This window comes from Borostomias antarcticus (genome assembly GCF_949987555.1).
Source record: "Borostomias antarcticus genome assembly, chromosome: 15".
Lineage (NCBI taxonomy): Eukaryota > Metazoa > Chordata > Actinopteri > Stomiiformes > Stomiidae > Borostomias > Borostomias antarcticus.
The window spans coordinates 15,966,480-15,984,215 of record NC_140248.1 but is presented as its reverse complement, the minus strand read 5'-3'; the positions used below and the strand labels follow the sequence as shown (position 1 = coordinate 15,984,215).

Below are 17,736 nucleotides of genomic sequence, written 5' to 3'. Positions count from 1 at the left end.
TCAAAACTTATTTTTACATTTCCTTGTAGACAAATAGTCAACATGTACTTGCTGGTGATGAACAGAAATAACTTTCTTATTTTGTGTAATTGCACAACTCACTAGTGTCCACAACATGGTCAGCAGAGCTTGAGTCTGGTGAGAATAATTGTCTCTGGCATCATAGTGGAAAACAAAGACCTGCTTTGTTTGGCATCACCGGGGAAGGGGTGAGCAGAATATTTGGCATTCTTCTGGAACTGGAGGGTTTCACCTGACACCCATGTTAACACCTGGACATGAGGATGGGGGGGGTTAAGTGATGACCACAGAAAATTGAGATTTTTTTCTTCAATGACTCGGCAATTCTGCTCTTCAAAAGACCATCTCACGACTCAGCGACTTATTTTGCCCCGTCTCTCCCTACTCTCTCTATGCCGTGGCGTCGTACTTGACTCTAATCACCAGATGGACGTATTACTGCCTGGTTTGCTCGTCCTGCAGGTGCTGTCTCTGGGTGCAGGCTTTCCCCAGGGAGCCCCCAGCTCTTCTTGTGAGGACATGAGGCCTCGCCATACCGGGGCGGAGCCTGCGCCCGGCCCCGCCCCCTACGCCATCCTCACCAACGCCAAGACCTTTCAGGCTGGGCAGCCCCTCACAGGTGAGATGGTTAGAAATCCCACTATTTGGACTGTTTCTACAGATGCCTGTGTTGGTCTACAGATGCCTGTGTTGGTCTAAAGATGCCTGTGTTGGTCTAAAGATGCCTGTGTTGGTCTAAAGATGCCTGTGTTGGTCTACAGATGCCTGTGTTGGTCTACAGATGCCTGTGTTGGTCTAAAGATGCCTGTATTGGTCTAAAGATGCCTGTGTTGGTCTACAGATGCCTGTGTTGGTCTACAGATGCCTGTGTTGGTCTAAAGATGCCTGTGTTGGTCTACAGATGCCTGTGTTGGTCTACAGATGCCTGTGTTGGTCTACAGATGCCTGTATTGGTCTAAAGATGCCTGTGTTGGTCTACAGATGCCTGTGTTGGTCTACAGATGCCTGTGTTGGTCTACAGATGCCTGTGTTGGTCTAAAGATGCCTGTGTTGGTCTAAAGATGCTTGTGTTGGTCTAAAGATGCCTGTGTTGGGATGTGTGTCAGGTCAGTGATATAGATGAGGTGTAATGGTGACTTTGTCAAACCGACCTCACATTGCTGGAGTTGCAGTCATGTTTTAGCAAGGGAAGCTGTTGAGTTTGAGGTCTCTGGTCACCTATACTTGAGCCCTGTGTTTAGATGTGTTAACACTTGCACTGCAAATCTCTTTCAACACAGTAATGTTTTATCAAAAATTCATCATGACTTTCCAACAGAGACACCAGTGGCAACAGTATCTTACACTATGCACTGCATTCTGCATGTCTGTGATTCTCCCACTAGTGACCATAACTGGACCAGACTACAGGGGGGTGCTTCTGGAAGCTCGGACAGCAGCCAGCACTAACGCCTTGGGGAGCTGGCAGTCTCCTCCTCCAGATACCAAGCTTCTACAAGTGTGTTCAGTGCCCTCCAGAATAGAATAATAGAAGAATGGAGCTTGTGGGTCCAGGATCAAAAGTCATGGACAAAACCATGAAACTTGAATGTGGTACATTGACAAACAGCTTAGATGTACAGTAGGTCACGTTCTCTCTGTCAAGGTACTGAAGCTGTACATGGCGTTGTCTTCATAGTGTGCAGGGAATCCTCGAGGAGCCGTCACCCACGCCAACGCTAACCTTAAGAGCAACAACACAACGTACTCATGGATACCTCCCAGCACCGTCAGCTCAATCTACTTCAGGTAATGAATCTCCCATCAAATCATTTACCGTTTTTCATCCATTTTAAGGCACTTTTCATTCATGACAACTCGTCATCTGACTTGCTGAAAAATCAAGTGTTTTCATTATGCTTTAATCATTGCATGCATGTTACAGGGTCACAGTAGCTCAGCAACGTACAGTGTTCTGGCTCAACGTCAGGTCAGCAACTCTGACCAAAGGTGGGTATGTGGTACTGGAAGGATGCAAGGCAAGTTTATTTGTTCAGCACATTTCAGCAACAAGGCAATTCAAAGTGCTTTACATGAGACATTAAAAGCATCAAGACAAAGTGCAACACATAAAAGGTCATATTAAACGAAATTCAAAAAAGGGCATTCAAAACAAAATACAGGAAAAATAAAATACAGGAATAAAAGTTACAGTGCAGTGTATGAATGGATAATTATTTGATTTAATAAAAAGCAGGCAAAAAGAAAAGTCTTCAGTCTTGAAGTCATTGTAGCCAATTCCCTCAACTCACTTTCTCTATAGTGTGGCTTTCTGGGCTGAACTCTGTAACTTCTCCTCAGGGGCTGCAGAGGGCGCTGTTCTGGCTGCAGGGGGGCGTCTGCTCCTCCTGGCTCCAGGGCTGCTGGTGTTTCAGGGGCTCCTGAGGTAGTGGCTAAAGCAGCATCGGGCCACATCATTGGTGAAACTAAAGCACTTGAAATGTAATACACGAGACTCACTGAAAAGGGTCAAGAGGCAGTGAGCCAACATTGTTTCCAAGACTAAATATGCCACCAATTATGTGTTTAATAAAATATATTGTCAAAATTAATTCCACTTGTCATTGTCCTCAAGCCTATAAGGAAGTGACAGCCAGACTCTAGAGGGCAGTATTTTACTACTATACAAATTCTATCACATCAGATTTCCACTTGGAAAGACTAGTCTACATATACGTCAATTAACATGGATAGTTGGTAGACAGCAATGTCAAAATGGACTTGTGCTCTGGGATCATGTCAACATTATGGGAGCACTACCACAGCAGGCATCTCTGGCATCTAGCACCATGTGACTCAATGTTATTCCTGGGCTGTTGAAAACATGTCAGTACCCACTTCATTTTACACTACATGGATCATCCCCATAACCTCATCCTAGTAAGAATATGTACAGTAATTCAGTCAATCAATTCAAAGCACTGACAAGAGTTTATATCCCACTAAATGCCTGGGTGAAAAAGCAAGATGTGAATGAATATTGTAGCTTCTGGAATTCTAGTAGTAATCAAAATGGGCGAATCATTGAGAACTTAATATCAATAACATGTCAAACAGATTAATCACAGCCTGCAATAACCGGGACAGAACGACAACACCCTTCTTGCTGCCACGGTCAAGTCGTGAGGACTAAGGAGATAAGCGTGAGTAAATATAGCAGTAAGTTGAACATAATCTCTTCATTATCCAATCAGTTTCCTCAACTCTCACAGTGCACACCGGATGTGTGAACGACAGCAGTGTTACAGGATAAGGGATGAGTAAAAGACCACACGGTGACAACTTTAATACAGGGTAGGTTTGTTCACCAGAATACATTTATTCAAGTTGATGACCACAAACAAACCTACTGAATGACAGGAGGAGATTCAGAGATGTATTTTTTTTAACAGGAATGACATTGGTAAAAGGTGTGAAACGTTCAAATGATAAAAGATGCGTAACTTACAGCCATCGTCCACAACTAGTCGTGAACTAGTTTGTTCCCATAAATAAGGCAGAATGCAGAGTCCATTGAAATGGAAAGTTGTGTTACATTTAGCCATTGAATGTAAATCTGACAGTGGTGTTAGGAAAAAGGGCTTACATGACCTTCTTCAGCTCATCGTACAAGACAAGCACGAAGGCGCCGCCCATGCCTCTGAGCACATTGGACCACGCCCCCTTGAAGAAGGCCTTGCCGCCCTCATCCCGAGCGATCTTCTTCCAGCAGTCAATGGTCCCAGTGTACATGATGTCGGCTGAGGGAGAAGGTGAAACATCATAAGGAGGTGTACGATAGGAATTTCAGTGATTGGAGAATTAACTAGATGGCGCAATTAAACTTTTTTTTTTTGTCTGACAAACCCACCTCCTTTGCGGCCAGACTGCATCATCATACGACGACGGACGGTGTCGAAGGGGTAGGAGGTCAGGCCGGCTACGGCGGTCACACTCTGGGCGATCATCCAGCTCACCAATATGGTGGTGTTCTTGGGGTCGGGCAGCATACCTGCAATTACAACAGTCAAGATTAAAAGAGTCAATCAATTAAAAGAGTCAAGATTATTGATCTATATTTGCACTCACAGAATGGCAATACTCAAGAACGGAGTGAGAGTCATAAGTAAAGAAATGAAACGTACCCTTGGCTGTGTCATAGATGCCAAAGTAGGCAGCTCTGTAGATGATGATGCCCTGGACAGACACGTTGAAGCCCTGGTACAGGCCCCTCAGCCCATCAGACTTGGAGATTTTCACCAGGCAGTCACCCAGGCCGTTGAACTCTCTTCCTGCTCCGGCCTTTCCAACGTCGGCAGCCAGACGGGTTCTGGCGAAGTCGAGGGGGTAGACGAAGCACAGGGAGGTGGCACCAGCAGCGCCACCGGAGGCCAAGTTACCGGCAAAGTACCTCCAGAACTGGGTACGCTTGTCAACACCGTCGAGGAACACCTTCTTGTACTTGTCCTTGAAGGCGAAATTGAGGGCCTGGGTGGGGAAGTATCTGATGACATTGGCCAGGTTACCTCTCCAGAAAGAAAGGAAGCCCTGCTCCTTGGGAATACGGGTCACACAATCAATAATTCCCTTGTACTGCATATCTACTGTGATCTGCTTGCTGGCATGTTGGACCTGTTGAAATGAGAAACATTTGAAAATGGTTATTGACAGTCATTAACAATTGAGTCATTAGCAAATGACAGATTACCGTCAATGATGGAGTGCACAATGCTTTTTGATTTTATTAATTCCATGCAGCTATCTTAGGCTCCCCTTGTCACGACCTTGGCATCTGTCTAAACGTTCAGCTCTGAAGTTACTTCAAGATGGACATAAGAACCACATCAACCTACTCGTACTAATAAACCAGTAAGCAAGTAACGCAATATGTGGGCGATTAAAGTTAAAAAGTTTAACTACACCTCAAAACAAACAAATGGGAAGCTTGTAACACCAGTAGAGCGTCTTGGCTGTTAAAACAGGATATGACTAGAGTGCTGCCTAGCTAGCATCTGAAGTTCCCGTACCGGTTAGCCATGTTAGCTGTGCGTGTTTAACTAGCCTAGGCCTCTTGAGGTAGGTTAGCTGTAGGGCCATTGTTAGAATTCGGTACTAAAAATATATAAAATAATCTCGTCAAATGTCTCAATTGAGAATTAATGAGAAAGTGTATTGGCGCTACATATCACCTCACAAAAATAATTACTTCAATGTCATTGCTAACTTGTCCTTAGCTAGCGTGGACAGCTAACGCTAGCAGGCTCATGTAGGTCATTTGACATCCCGTGATGACCTCAAATGTATGTGGACATCTGTACGGATAGATGGCTTGCTATGTATTCTGCACCCGCTTAAAAACATTATTTGAGTTAAAGTGGGCCTTGTAAATTCAACATCCATTCACATGATTATCAAAGCAATCAATGTAGATAAGCTAGCTATAAACGTTTTCCACGACAGCTAGGCTAACAGTTCGCTAGCTAGCGAAGATCACACCCGCGCGGAAGATGCTTGGCAGCATTCCGAAGGCCAGCTCGCGCGCACAGCTAACGTTACCTGAAGGAGAAGCTTGACTCTCTCGATGGGCGCTACCGCTGTCTTGGAGATGGCAGCGGAGATGCCACCGGCCAGGAAATCCTTGGCGAACGAGATCGCGGTTTCATTCATTGTACAGTGTTTTTAGGTTGCCGCACAGATACAGTACAAACGATACTCCTACTGCCCTCTAACAGCAGATGGACTGTTCACCGACGAAATGGCCGATTTTATAGACGCGTTGGAGTTTTATCAAAGACAGCGAATCGCGAGACACCACGGGAACTCCGATTTGCTATTGTCATTGGTTCTTTTCTGGATGTGGGCCGGACATAAACCTGTGATGAATGGGTGCGCTTGATCATTATCATCAGCGTGCCGGTTGAGCGGAGTGATTTTCTGTTAAAAAAACAAACTTGGTTTTAATATCTGGGCTAGTGGGTTATTTCAAAGGCGACTAGGACGCATCATATGAGTAGCTACATGCAGTTGAAATATTTTTCTATGATTTACACGGTTAAACGTTTAAGTAATTTCAATAAGTACAGAGTGTTCCTTTGCAACTTCCTGAAAGCCCCATCCAATTAATGGGATGGCTTAATGGGTTATGTCACACTGTAAGACGATTGTTGTTTCTTGCCACACTATTAATAGAGTAGGCTATTGGGGGCTTTTAATGCATCCATTCATGAAATACCATTACGTCACACGCTACTCGACCATTAAATGCCAAAGGTTTGGAGGTGTAAACAAATGCGCGTGTTGGATGTGCAAACAAATGCGTGTTGGAGGTGCAAACAAAGTTCTTGTAAGCTACATGGATTTATATGGAACTAGAAATGGTGCTCAGAGAGCACAGACCTCCGCCCTAAATGCATTTCGTGGCTCTGCGCGTGCTAAAATGGAATTCTAAGTTGTCCCATGTACACCCCTCCACCGAGTTTCATGAAAAGCGGTCTGGTAGATTTTACATAATCCTAGTCCAAAAAATTAATGGAGGTGAATGGTAGGCCCAGCCGGGAGGCTTGTGTAGCCTACCTGCCACGTGATTCGGGTCCTCTCCAAAATTAAATGGGTCCTCTCCAAAAACTAAATTGGCCCATATGCTACAACCCTCTACCGAGTTTCATGAAAATCGGTCTGGTAATTTTTGCATAATCCTGCTTACAAACAAACAAACCAAGAAACGGCTTGTGGACCCACCCCATGATTCGGATCCGCTCCAAAATTTATTGGCCTCTAAATTGGCCCATGCTACACCCCTCCACCGAGTTTATGTCATACGGGCATTTTTCCAAATAAATCCTGATATGTGTCTAAAAGAATGATTGGGGGTTTGGTTGTTGCTCCATTGCATTTGCATAAAAAAACTATTTTGGGTAAGTCTGAATAAGGATCTGGGTTTGAGTAACATGGCAGACCAGAGGGTGTTCTAAATATAGGAATGCTGAAGAGCCAGCTTTGTCATGGTTTTCAGGACTGGATATATATAGGTAAAGGGGATACCATAAAGGAAAAGAAGAAAGTTCTCCCGTAAATAGGCTGTTCAAGAGACAGAACCCCCGCGAAGCAGCTGGACCAGTCTCTCACTCTCTCACTCCTGTCTGAAGTAAGCCTACTGTGCCGATCAGCTGTTCAATGGCTGTTCTTTAACGTCTCACCGGTGACATGCCACATAGCAGTTTGTTTCAAGACCTCATGCATCACCCCACCCCACCTCCCCAAAAAAACACAAGAATTATAGGACTTAATGATAGCAGACATGCTCCCCTGACCTCTGTGATAATGAAGACTTTTGAGCGCCTTGTACTGTCCACCCTCAAAACCAACACGCACCCACTCCTGGCCCCCCTGCAGTTTGCCTGCAGGTCTGTGGACAATGCAGTAAACATGGCCACCTGGAACCTAGGCCATGCTCCACCTCCCTGGAACTGGAGGACAAGCTCTCCCAGGTGCACGTGCCTGACTCCACCTACAGGCGAATCACCTACTTCCTGTCTGACAGGAAGCAGCAGGTGAAGCTGGGGAAACACATCTCTGATGCCCGGAGCATCAGCAGCAGTTCCCCTCTGCGTCCTTTCCCCTCTCCTCTTCTCCCTGAACACAAACAGCTGCTCCTCCAGTCACCAGTCAGCCACGCTCCTGAAGTTTACTGATAACACCATCCTCATTGGGCTCAACCCTGATGGGGATAAGATCGCCTACAGGTGGGAGATTGACCATCTGATGTCCTGGTGTGGCCAAAACGACCTGGAGCTCAATGCTCTACAGACAGTGGAGATGGTTGTGGACTTCAGAAACCCACCCAACTTGGGTGACTCCCCAGTCAACTTACGCTTCCAGGGCACCATCATTTCTCAGAGCGCAGATGTTGGAAATGTTGGGAATATTTACATTATATATTATTTATACTCCAAGAGATTACATTTGCTACACCTAATTAATATCTTCAAATGCCAGAAAATGATAGCAGCTATCTCAATACATTCTCCTCATCTGAAACTGACATTTTCAGGTCACATTTTTCACTGATAAAAAAAACGATGTGCTCAGAGCTCTGGTGGTATCAAAAAAGTCCTAAGTAGCCATGTGGTGGGATAATTGTCAGCCCTCATTCTCAGGGATCTCTCTGTCCTCTTTGCTGTGTGTGTCTTGTGCTTATTCTGGTGTTCTTTGCTGTTCTGGTTTGGGGACCTATATTCTTGTCGCTCGTGCTCACACTTTGTTGACATTGACAAGCGCTCCAGGCTGGCTCTAAATGTTAAAGTTAAAGTCCCACTGATTGTCACACACCTGAGTGTGTGAAATTTGTTCTCCGCATTTGACCCATCCCCTGGGGGAGTGGTGAGCAGCAGCGGTGCCACGCTCAGGAATCATTTGGTGATCTAACCCCCTAATTAGGGGCCAGGCAGCGTAGCTGCCGGAACCCTATTGTATTTGCCTATATTATTATTATTATTATTATTCTCCTTCCACTGAAGTCTAACTTCCCATGGACAAAAAATCACCAAAATTTGCACATAGCTCCAGTACTATATCCAAAGTCCTCAACCTGCATTGTAGGTCAATAAACCTGAAGGTGGCGCTACAGCAACAGTCTAAAGTTTAAAACTTAAAAAAATCATAACAAATCAGCCATAGGTGCTATCACTGTAAAACCACCACGTGAATGTAGTCCCAAGTGAGACAAAACCTTCATACACTTTGACCTTGCAGGAATTTTGAAGTCCATCACTCTGATTTCTTCATAAACTGTAAAACCTATCAAACATATCTCCTCCCACATTTTTTGTTCAATTGACACCAAAATTAATATACTGTATCTACAGACTGTCCTTACCAAAGGATCCTCACAGATTTTTGAAATATGAAAAATAGAGCCCACAGCACTTCAAAAAGTGTTACTGTTAACAGTTCTGTATAGTTCCTATTAATTCTCGCCAAATCAATGTCTGATCATCCTCATAAAGAGTGACAACATTGGCCACATATCCAAGATGTAGTATGATTTTTTTCAGAATTTTATCTCAAAAATTGAATTTTTAAAAATATGTTTAATTCTGTCCTCTGAAACCAACACTTCATACAGAGAAAACTACATTACCCACAATCCAACGCAAGCTCCACGAATCTGAGACATCGCTGTTGGCAACCCTACCCAACCCCCGCCGAGGATTACAATGACTAAATTGATTGATTGGCAACTGACTGAGTACACAGCTGCTGAAGTTAATGTTCAATTATGAAAAAAAAAAGCTAACAAAACCTGTGACCCACATTTTTCAATCAATTAATACTATAGTTGCTACACTGGATCTTCAAACTGTCATTCACAAACTCATTGACCAGATTATTGAATTATCAAAATTGAGCTTACAATGCATTAAAATGTTTTACTTATTATTATTATACTCCATCTTCCACTGAAGTCTAACTTCCTGTGGACAAAAAATCACAAAAATGTGCACATAGCTCCAGTACTAAACCCAAAGTCCTCAACCTGCATTGTAGGTCAATAAAGCTGAAGGTGGCGCTACAGCAAAAGTCTAAAGTTTAAAACTTTAAAAAATCATAACAAATCAGCCATAGGTGCCATCACAGTAAAACCACCACGTGAATGTAGGCCCAAGTGAGACAAAACTTTCATACACTCTGACCTTGCAGGAATTTTGATTATTATTATTATTCTCCATCTTCCACTGAAGTCTAACTTCCCGTGGACAAAAAATCACCAAGATTTGCACATAGCTCCAGTAGTATACACAAAGTCCTCAACCTGCATTGTAGGTCAATAAACCTGAAGGTGGCGCTACAGCAACAGTCTAAAGTTTAAAACCTAAGAAAATCATAACAAATCAGCCATAGGTGCTATCACTGTAAAACCACCACGTGAATGTAGGCCCAAGTGAGACAAAACTTTCATACGCTTTGACCTTGCAGGAATTTTGAAGTCCATCACTCTGATTTCTTCATAAACTGTAAAACCTATCAAACCTATCTCCTCCCACATTTTTAGTTCAATTGACACCAAAATTGATCTACTGTATCTTCAGACTGTCCTCACCAAACGATCCTCACAGATTTTTGAAATATGAAAAATTGAGCCCACAGCACATCAAAAAGTTTTACTGTTAACAGTTCTGTATATAGTTCCTATTTATTCTCGCCAAATCAATGGCTGATCATCCTCATAAAAAGTGACAACATTAGCCACATATCCAAGATGTAGTATGATTTTTTTTTAGAATTTTATCTCAAAAATTGAATTTTTTAAAATATGTTTAATTCTGTCCTCTGAAACCAACACTTCATACAGAGAAAACTACGTTACCCATAATCCAACACAAGCTCCACGAATCGGAGACATCGCTGTTGGCAACCCTACCCAACCCCCGCCGAGGATTACAATGACTAAATCGATTGATTGGCAACTGACTGAGTACACAGCTGCTGAAGTTAATGTTCAATTATGAAGAAAAGCAAACAAAACCTGTAAAAATTAATAAACATATCTCATCCAACATTTTTCAATCAATTAACACCACACAACTTGCTACACTGGATCTTCAGACTGTAATTCACAAACTCATTGACCATTGTTGAATTATCAAAATCGAGCTTACAACGCATCAAAATGTTTTACAAATGTTTTACGATACGAATGTACAAAATGAACATTGGAATGTCAACTTTCTTGTTGTCCTATTCTCTCGCTTATTGCTCCTAAACTTGTCGGAAATTGCCTGGCCCCGCCTCATCGCTGCGAAGCAGCTTTAATTTAATTTGTTTTTGGGTGTTTGGGGTTTTAGTTTTTTTGGACAGGCTAACGTGACTTCATTGTGTTGCACTAGCATTAGCCACCAGTGGAAATTGGAATGACCCAAAGCTATCTACAGCATGGAATTAACTGAACATGATCTCCATCAGTCAAAAATATCATAGGTAAGTCGAAAATGAGGCCCTAGTTAAAAAATTCCAGAATATCCCTTTAAAGGTGAGCATACATTTGGCTGTTTTGCATAAAGAGTCCCGTCTTACCTGTTAGGTGGGGGCCCAGCCCTCAGCCTGTAGTGGCTATAGCCATGTCTCATCCAAAGTGGTTGCCCTTCCCTGCTGAACCTCAACAATGGAAATAAAAGTTAACTTAATTTAGTCAATTCAATCAAGTCAATACGACTACGTTGAACAATTTTCATTAGGCGTCACGTGTTGCGCCATGATGTTGCACTGACAGAGTCGCCGTCATAAATGCATGTATCAATGTTCCTCGTCTTCAGCCTGTTCGGTCTCTTTCAACTGGACCACCGATTCTATAATAGCCATGATTTAAAGATGGATGATTCAAATTATGTAGCAGTTTTTCAACCTTGTCCAGCTAGCAGCCAGACATTTATGCTGGATTTCGACAAACATGAACATATGCTGTCAAATAGTTCCATGTCAAAATCGAGTTCAAATGTATTGATTATGTTCACTGAAAAGAACTAGAATAGACAGGCGGCTTTTTTTCCAACACCCGCCTCAAACCGGGTAACATTCAAAAGACGAAAATTATTTAGAAACGTTTAGAAAACTGTGGACTTGAACACGGCTTTGGTGTGACGTAGCTAGCCAGCCAGAAGAAACATGGCCGCTTCCATGGTGGGTCCACGAGTATTTTTCTTTAATTGTATATCACGTTTCGGATGTTAATCTGCAGAATTTACGTATGATGTCTACATTGTTGTTTTGCTTACATTACCCAGGATGCGGATGATCTTGCGGCAGTGACAGATCATCTACCGCTCATAGAAAAAACAGAGGAGCAGGATGTAAGTTAAATTTCAGTTTTCTTTCCAGGAATTTTGGTCCTGAAAAGTCTCGCTGCTGCCATGGTAGTGCGTTTGGGACAGTTGTCTTGCATGGCGTTTGATTGATTGATTGCATGTTTTCTTTTCTTCCAAAAGGTGAATTCCACATGACTTGAACTCATATTCCTCTCTTCACAGGACGAGTCTGTAGATGGAGCATGTGTTGAGCCGTGTGAACCAAAGGTTCGTGACACACCTGAGGATATCAAACTTGAGGCCATTGTCAACACTTTGGCTTTCCATCCTACCCAGGACATCCTTGCGGCTGGAGATATTGACGGTGACATCTACGTGTAAGAAAGTCCACATCTATCAGCCTTGCCTGCGTTATTTACATGTTCATACTAAACTTGTGTGCATCCATGTGGCCATGGCCCCAGTGGGGCACGTGTTTTGTTATACTGTGTTTGAGTGCTATTGTTTCACATCCACAGATACTCCTACTCCTGCATAGAGGGAGAGAATAAGGAGTTATGGTCATCTGGTCATCACCTCAAGTCCTGCAGGGAAGTTGCTTTCTCTCAGGATGGGCAGAGTAAGTGACATCATTTTACTGCCGTTCTCTTAATTTTGACCTTTTGTTCAGTTGAATTGTTTGATTCTGTTCAATTCTGTTCCGTTTTTTACAGTTAAATTATGAATGTGATTTGACATTGACAGTAGTGTATCTCTCAGATATCTGTTTTCTAAGGGGGTGGACAGAGGAGAATCCAAATTAAATGCCCTAATCTGCTGTGTCTGTTTGTGTAGAGCTGTTCAGCGTGTCAAAGGACAAGTCAGTCCATCTCATGGATGTAGAGGCGGGGAAGCTTGTCACACGCATCACCAAAGCCCACAGGTACAGTAATATCACATTCCTCTCAGTCAGGAGTACCAGCACATAAGGGGTTAAAGGAGTAGTAAAGGGCAAATGCATGTTTAGCCCTGTTTTAAGGTTACTTATGATCATATACAATGGTTCAGATCAAAACGTTGACAAAACTAGCACTTTTGAGAAAGTCTGATAATTGCTCTACCACCGTTTAGGTCATAAAATGGATGTGGGTGGGCACCGTGAAAAATCTTTCAAAAACATGTTAAACTCTCGATTTCAAAGACAAGAAGCTCACCGAGGGGGTAATTGGTGTCCGTTGGTGTTCTGATATCAAATTCGCCGCAAAGTATGAATCCTGTAGGGTTTTATTGATCATTTTATGAAATCCATTGACTTGTATTGAAGCGACCGTTGTAGATGTGTAGATCAATCCGCAGAGGGGATTCAGGAAGCGGTCAGCGGAACTACTTCAAGGCATTGAGCTAGATCGGAATCAGTTCAAGTGGAAGTTTACACACGTATGTGCTGCGACTAAATAGCTATGCTAAATATGTGTAAGCCTTTCCAGATGAACTAGAATCTTACTTTATGGCGAATTATACGTCAGAACGCCAACTAACACCTCGGTGAGTTTGAAATTGAGAGTTTAACATGTTTTTTGAATGATTTTTCACGGTTCCGCGGGTTCTATGTTCTTTGCCCATCCCTTCCACCAGCGTGCCCATCAACGCCCTGCTGCTGGTGGATGAGAACGTGCTGACCACGGGGGACGACGGCGGAACCCTGAAGGTCTGGGACATGAGGAAGGGCACGGCCTTCATGGACCTGAAGCACCATGACGATTACATCAGCGGCATCGCTATTGACCAGGCCAAGAGAACGCTGCTCACCTCCAGGTACGGGACCGACGAGGGGGAGGACGAAAGAGAAGGCATGTGGGTTTCTTCATCGGGACTAACCTCTGATGTGACTTTGATGGATGCGCTTGTGTAACCCGTACGTGTCGTCATGCCCTGGGTGGGAATCAAACCCGGGGCGCCTATGTAACCCATACCGTTTTAACCAGCTGCGCCAATGACAAGCTAGCTCTTCATTGGTGCGGATGGACAGTATTTATACTGGGGGAGTGAGGTTAACCTACAACTCGCTACCTACTCAGGACTCACGAGAACCCAGTTTCACTCGGTTACACATGTGTGCGTACGTGCGTACGTGCGTGTGTGTGTGTGTGTGTGTGTTACAGTGGTGACGGGACGATGGGTGTATTCAACATCAAGAGGCGGCGGTTTGAGCTCCTGTCAGAGTGCCAGGGTGGAGATCTCACCTCAGTGGCCATTATGAAAGTGAGTGTGACCTGAACAAGTTATGTCAATTCCAACAATGATGTAGATTTAAACTTAAATAAACACACATAAACTATACCATGGAGATATTATACCTGCCTCCCATGCATTTGGTCAGAAGCTTGCTTGCTTCGGCGCCAGCTTGAAAATAGGCTTGGTAAACAAACTATGCCTGTTGTTGAGATCAGATAAAATGCAATTCAGAGTGCAGAATGCACCATCTTAAAAATGACTTTGCCAAAACCATATCACGGGGGAAGACACCCCCGACCCTCCACATGACTTGAGATTGACTTCTGGTTCTGCCCTGGCTACATTCGGGTCAAAATAACATAGGAGGCAACCACCTCAATCATTGGCTTTTTCAAACTGGGACTAAACTCATTGTATAGTTTTACATTTTATACTCATTTTTTTATGTATATACATAGACACCACAGAAACTTCACCAATTTAGTTAAGTCATTCAACTATTGTAATTTATAATTAAAATCAAAGTAAAAGAAAAGTGATCAAATCCATTGGTCCAAAAGTGTACTTGTGTAGGAGACCTTGTGATAATAGTGAACTCTGAAGATGTGTGGGATGATTCCAGCCTGCAGATTTCATTTGATGTGGGTTAATATTTACTTGCTGAGGAGAGTTTACCTCACTTCCTGTTTCCTCCCACAGAGAGGCAGGAAGGTGGCATGTGGCTCCAGTGAGGGGACCGTCTACATCTTCAACTGGAACGGCTTTGGAGCCACCAGCGACCGCTTCGCCGTGAAGGCAGAGTCTGTGGACTGCATCGTCCCCATCACAGACAGCATTCTGTGTGCGGCCTCCATGGATGGAGTTATCCGGTGAGCTATCTTTTGGCCAATGGTGAACTGTACAAAGCATCTCAACTGAGTTGGTAGATCTGTAGTGTAGTGCAACTATAATGGGAAAAACTCCTTGGTTGAGGTTGTATTCATAATGGATATAAAAAACAAACCCTACATCTCTCTGCTTTTCATGCTAATCATTTGTAGAGGGGAAGCATGCTGCCCCAAGAGTTTGTAGAGGTGCTGACCAATGGAGGGTAGTCCAAACTTTAAAAAGATAAAAAAAGGTTTCACACTATTTGCTGCAGTCCATTTATAGTGAAGAAACCAACGTTTGGTCGCTCATTGTGTTTGTCAGGGTACAAGTATGTATGTGCTGACCAAGGCATTGAGTGCCGAAATTCAACTGAGATTAAATTCATACACTGAAGCTGCCGTGGTTTCTAATGTATTGGATGTTGCTGAAATGTCCACTAGGAGGCGATGTTGTGCCTGTGATGTGATGAGATTCTCCTGAAAATGAGAATAGCCTCCAGGCCCATAACCTGGCACGCCACATGGTTTGCTTGCGTTGCATAACCACCTGGGAACTCTCCATTGAAAACTGCTTAGAAAAGGGCAGGCACTTTTAAAAATACTTGGCAGGTGATTGGATGAACCATCTGTCTATCACACACTTACTTCAACTGCTCCTCGCTGTCATCACATATAAACCCATCCAGCGTAGCTGTTTGTATATCAAATTCCTCAGAACCATCATTGATTGGTGAGATTGTTTTCTGATCTGGCACAAACGGATCTCTATGGAGAGTATTCATACTGATTTGCGAGAGAAAAAGAATGTGAGCTTGTGAAATCAGGATGGTCTCAGGAAGCTAGCAGGTCCATAGTATTTAGTCATTTCTTTGACTGAATTATGGTGCATATGATTGATAATTGACTTCTCCCTTCTCTTTCACAGGGCTATCAACCTTCTGCCCAACCGGGTACTTGGCTCTATAGGGCAGCACGTTGGGGAGCCTATTGAGCAGATAGCCCGCTCTCGCGACAGCCATTACCTGGCCAGCTGTGCCCACGACCAGCTCATCAAGTTCTGGGACATCTCCAGCCTGGCCCAAATGACCGTGAGCGACTACCGGAAGCGCAAGAAGAAGGATGGAAACCTGAAGTCCCTCAGCAAGAAAGCCTTCGGAGCGAGTGATGACTTTTTCTCAGGACTTGTTGAAGAGACAGAGGAAAAGAAGGAAGAGGGGAAAGAAGAAGAAGAAGGAGAGAGTGATAGCGAGAGTGACAGCGGCAGTGATTAAAAGACTTCAAGACGTACAAAGGTTGTGCTGTGGGCAGTTAAGCCATTTGGTCAATCAGCACACAGCTATCACACCACTGACTCCACACCTCTACTTTTGAACTGTTAGGGGGCGGACTCCACACCTCTACTTTTGAACTGTTGGGGGGGGGGTAATGGAGGCTGTTAGGAGGGGGGGGGGTAAGAGGAAGAGTATAGGCCGTAAATTGAGTAGCTTGAAGCTTAGTTCTGAAGACGCTAGTATATTCCACTATGTAAATTACTTTTTCATGTTTGAACCTTTTACTTCTGCTGCGAACTCCTGCCTAGTGATGTGCTTGTCTAAAGTGAAAGTTTTAAACCTTTGTAAATGAGCCCCATGAATCTGGTTGCAGGCTGTAACTTGAAAGGGGAAACATGTAACTCCTGCTGAAGTGGTGGGTCTGGAGCTGGTTGTAGGGGCCCCGAGGTCAACCTCACAGTTAAGTCAGTACCGGGTTGATGGACTTTTGGCACACTTTTGCAGTGGAAACGGAACATCTTAGTGTTCTTACTGGTCACATTCAGGTTTCGGCACCCTCTGTATTTGGACTAGTGAAAAATATGTTTTATGTTATGTATCTACTGGACACAAGCCTGACTCAACCCAGATAGTGATGTTATCTGTCACTTGATTATTAAGCGTATGATCAGTCATTTGTTGACACCCATCTGTTTCTCCCAGTAGAGTTTGCATGGCCAGTGGACACATTCCGAAGCGTTGTCTGTGTAAGCCCACTGAAAAACAGACTGAATTGAAGGTTTTTACAGGACAGTATTTTAAGGGCCTTGCTGGTCAGTGCCCCCTCATCACAGCCAGACAATTACTCCTTAATTACAAGGCTCAGAGTCTGTTCTAAAGGTGCTGTCGTAAATTTAACTTTCTCATCGCACCGCAGCTCCTTGTGAGAGTGGTTTAGTTTTGACCAACACCAACTAGAACAGATGTTTTTGAGAATAGAGTGTTTAGGAGGGTAGTTTACCCCCTCTTTACTTGGGACAGAAAGGCCACCTGTAGGTAATTACTTCTGGCCTGGGGGTGGAGAGAGACTGGGGAGCTTTAATGTAGTGTACACTGAACATGGTGTCCCTAGGTTTGGAGGATGTTGGTATGAGTGGACAAGGCAATTCTTGTTGATACAGAAACACAGCAACTGTGTCTAAAATGAAGGTTGTCTTCAACTGGTGTTTTATAATAATAATAATTTAATTGTTAAATATTTTTTGTCTTCTGTAGTATTCAAGATGACATTTTGAATCTTCTCCCAGCTGAGTTCCATTCTCCAGAGATATGCATGTGTAATGGAGACACTGCCGTGGCCAGTTCCTGTACTCTGTGATCTCAACATCAGCTGGGGAGACACATTTTCCAGGCTCACTGCTCTGGTGACTTACTGGTGACTGGACAGTGGTGGATGATGTCATAGAGCTGAGGCGGTGCTGGATTTGGGCAGGAGCTCACCAGAGATGAGGGCCGCCACCTCAAATGTTCTACCTCTAATAGAATATCTATTCATTAAGTATT

The 17,736-nt window shown here is 43.7% G+C and overlaps 3 protein-coding genes across 3 annotated transcripts; 2 read left to right on the top strand and 1 right to left on the bottom strand.

Moving 5' to 3' along the window:
• Positions 1–447: 447 nt before the first annotated feature.
• LOC311318857 (putative defense protein 3) lies at positions 448–2,450 on the top strand (the record flags this gene model as incomplete). Its single annotated transcript, XM_084450290.1, has 5 exons — positions 448–640; positions 1,407–1,519; positions 1,700–1,809; positions 1,946–2,010; positions 2,362–2,450. The coding sequence occupies 5 exons, from the start codon at positions 448–450 to the stop codon at positions 2,448–2,450; spliced, it is 570 nt and encodes a 189-aa protein (XP_084306416.1).
• An 895-nt stretch (positions 2,451–3,345) lies between these two features.
• LOC311319093 (ADP/ATP translocase 2) lies at positions 3,346–5,786 on the bottom strand. The gene is made up of 4 exons (XM_084450546.1): positions 5,596–5,786; positions 4,185–4,671; positions 3,911–4,051; positions 3,346–3,800 (listed from the first exon to the last, which is right to left on the bottom strand). Exons 1-4 carry the CDS (start codon positions 5,704–5,706, stop codon positions 3,643–3,645), a joined length of 897 nt encoding a protein of 298 aa, XP_084306672.1. The 5' UTR covers positions 5,707–5,786; the 3' UTR covers positions 3,346–3,642.
• A 1,573-nt stretch (positions 5,787–7,359) lies between these two features.
• On the top strand, positions 7,360–16,265 carry wdr55 (WD repeat domain 55; the record flags this gene model as incomplete). Its single annotated transcript, XM_084450289.1, has 10 exons — positions 7,360–7,526; positions 7,686–7,944; positions 11,796–11,885; positions 12,063–12,217; positions 12,359–12,459; positions 12,675–12,762; positions 13,455–13,634; positions 13,982–14,081; positions 14,754–14,923; positions 15,849–16,265. The coding sequence occupies 10 exons, from the start codon at positions 7,360–7,362 to the stop codon at positions 16,192–16,194; spliced, it is 1,656 nt and encodes a 551-aa protein (XP_084306415.1). The 3' UTR covers positions 16,195–16,265.
• Positions 16,266–17,736: the final 1,471 nt, after the last annotated feature.